The following is a 2,501-nucleotide window of genomic DNA, read 5'->3' on the forward strand; positions in this document are numbered from 1 at the left end:
CAGTCCTGACTGTCCACTGAAGTCTGTACTTGTCTTGTTTGGTTGCTGAGCCAAACCAGACAGTGATGGAGGTGCAGAGAACAGACTCGAAGATTCCTCTGTAGAACTGTATCAGCAGCTCCTGGGGCAGGTTGAACTTCCTGAGCTGATGCAGGAAGTACATCCTCTGCTGTGCCTTCTTGGTGATGGTCCTGATGTTGGACATCCACTTCAGGTCCTGGGAGATAGTGAAGCCCAGGAACTTATAGCACTTTACTGCTGATACAGTGCTGCCAAGTATGGTGGGGCTAGTTGACAGTCCTCCACAACAGGGGGGATGGTTTCCTATAGCCAGTGATGCTTTTCAGGCTTCTCTACACAGACGAGGGGTCGTTGGCTGAAACCTGAGCTTTCAGTTTTTCAGAGAAGCCCCTCTTTGCTGTTCTGATTTGGGATAGGGTTTGTAATGCAACACTAACTGTACTAGAAGGCCCCCAGGTATGCTCTGACACAATTGTTGGGCCAGGCGTCCTGGTCTTTGTTGAAGGTGGAGAAATTATACCTGTTGTGAGCAGTCAGGGAGTCTCCTGCAGACACACAGGTGTATAATCACAACATTACTAACCAAACTGGTCAACAGGTGTACTGGAATTTCCCCATGGACGACTCACCATAATACCCCCTCATTTATATAGAAGATACCTCTGAATATGATGCAATCTAATGCACCTTTAACTTCGACCTCAAAAATAAATATATTGAATGGATCCATTTCTGAGAAATACACTATGAGTTGCAAAAAGACAGATGCTTTGACAGGGCTGCTGTGTTGGTGGTGTGTGCCTCCTGGAAAGCTAATGCCAGGCTGCTTGGAGGAAGACTTAGGCCAAATGTCGAACCTCAGATTCAGGAGGAATGATGCAGATTCCGTCCTGGCTGTGCAGTAGTGGACCTACTCTTTAACCTTGCGAGGCTGCTGGAGGGGCCGTGGGAGTTTGTCCTCAACTAAAGCTGGCAGCCACAAGAAGAACCTCCCTGTTATGAGATAATATTGACAGGCACTAGTTTGAGATCTGTGACGCCATGAGCATCTTTTTTTCCTTTGGAGAGACAGATGGGCTTTTTTTAATGTTGACATTTTTCAGGGGGACAGAAACAGACTGCAGATGAATGTTTGATGTTGCTTCCTGTCCCCTGGAGATGTAACATAACTTTAAACAGCCTTCACACGTACATGGGGGGTGTGTCGGTCATCTCCTTGTTCCTGCATTGGCCAATAAAAAGTCAGTTATTGCATCTTTAATAGTGATTTATTCTTTGTTCAAAATAGGGCAGCTGAAGGACAATGCACGACCATATATGAAATCATACACGTCTCTTCATCTGCTGAAAGAAAATAACAATCATCCTTATTCCTGTTCAATAGCAGCAGGGATTAAGATATTCCAGACAGGAGGAGCAGAAGTTGGGAGGTGTTGGGCTTTAAACTTCATCCCATTCTCTGCTCTCTGCGCCTCCCCTGGTCTCGGACGACTCCCAGCCTCTGGCTCTGTCGCACTGATCGAGCAGCTCGGTTTTCCAGAGACGAGACCGCCGGAGGAGTCCTGCTCGGTGAGACGCACAGCAAGACGCGCAGCTGTGCGCGGACACTCAGGTTCTGGAAACCAACTCTTTGAACTGAGCCTGATGAAAATGAAGTAAGTCCGTTACACCGATCCGAATGATACCTTCATTTAGCTCGTGTTTTTACAGTCGCTGCGCCTTTATTCGTTTTTGTGTGTACGTGTGCGATTTGGGAAAAACACATCTTTGTCAGTGCACTGTGAACATGATGACCGAATGCACGGTTTGGATCTTTTACCTTGTTCACGGTTCCAGAAAAGAAAAGAAAAGCGTAATAAACGCGGGATTAGGCTGCGCATTCACATATAAAGTAGTGCAGGACGGACAGCACCTGGCGCAGCATCACTGGTTGGCAGGAGTAAGTGTGACCCCAAACCCGGGTCAAAGTAGAGACACCGCAGTGTGGAAAAAGTCTTGGATCCAAATCAGAAATACTGAAGAACGATCAATAAATTTCACTTCACTTATCAGGTGCTAAGCAGCATTTAGTCAGGGTGGGGGTCATTTAACGGCTTTATAGGCAAGACTGTTGGGTAATATATGCAGTATTTTTAAGCCATTCAGTGTTTAGTTTCTAAAATCTTAATGTGCATAGTGTCTGACATGTCTAACCAGTAGCACCGAAAGGAAACCACGAAGTGCCTCAGGTTTGTAGGCGCATACAGTGCCCGGTTTAACTGTACCACAACAAAACAGTCAGGTCAGAGTGAAACATGTTGGCCTGTGTTCTTTAATGGCAACACTGAACATGTGTCGCCTTCCATAGATTGTAATTTACAAATTAAACTCTCTATGACTAATCATCACAGTATTATAGGAGTATTGAAACACAGGACATGTAAACAAAAACACCTTACAGCTTTTTTCTGCTTTCTACTAATAAACCGGATCCCAGCAGG

The 2,501-nt window shown here is 45.7% G+C and overlaps 1 protein-coding gene across 6 annotated transcripts in view; it reads left to right on the forward strand.

The window, feature by feature from the left end:
- The first annotated feature begins 1,395 nt into the window (after positions 1-1,395).
- Positions 1,396-2,501, forward strand: part of bcan (brevican) — a 25,540-nt gene continuing 24,434 nt past the window's right edge. For 3 of the 6 annotated variants that reach the window (XM_020617405.1, XM_020617407.1, XM_020617408.1), the window contains exon 1: positions 1,397-1,676. In XM_020617405.1, coding sequence (XP_020473061.1) covers positions 1,666-1,676 — 11 coding nt within the window. In that variant the 5' untranslated portion in view covers positions 1,397-1,665. Of the gene's footprint in view, positions 1,677-2,501 lie in introns of all 6 variants that reach the window. The other 3 variants (XM_020617406.1, XM_020617409.1, XM_020617412.1) reach the window with 3 other exon arrangements.

Source organism: Monopterus albus, unplaced genomic scaffold, assembly GCF_001952655.1.
Source record: "Monopterus albus unplaced genomic scaffold, M_albus_1.0 scaffold189.1, whole genome shotgun sequence".
In the NCBI taxonomy this organism is placed as follows: Eukaryota; Metazoa; Chordata; class Actinopteri; order Synbranchiformes; family Synbranchidae; genus Monopterus; species Monopterus albus.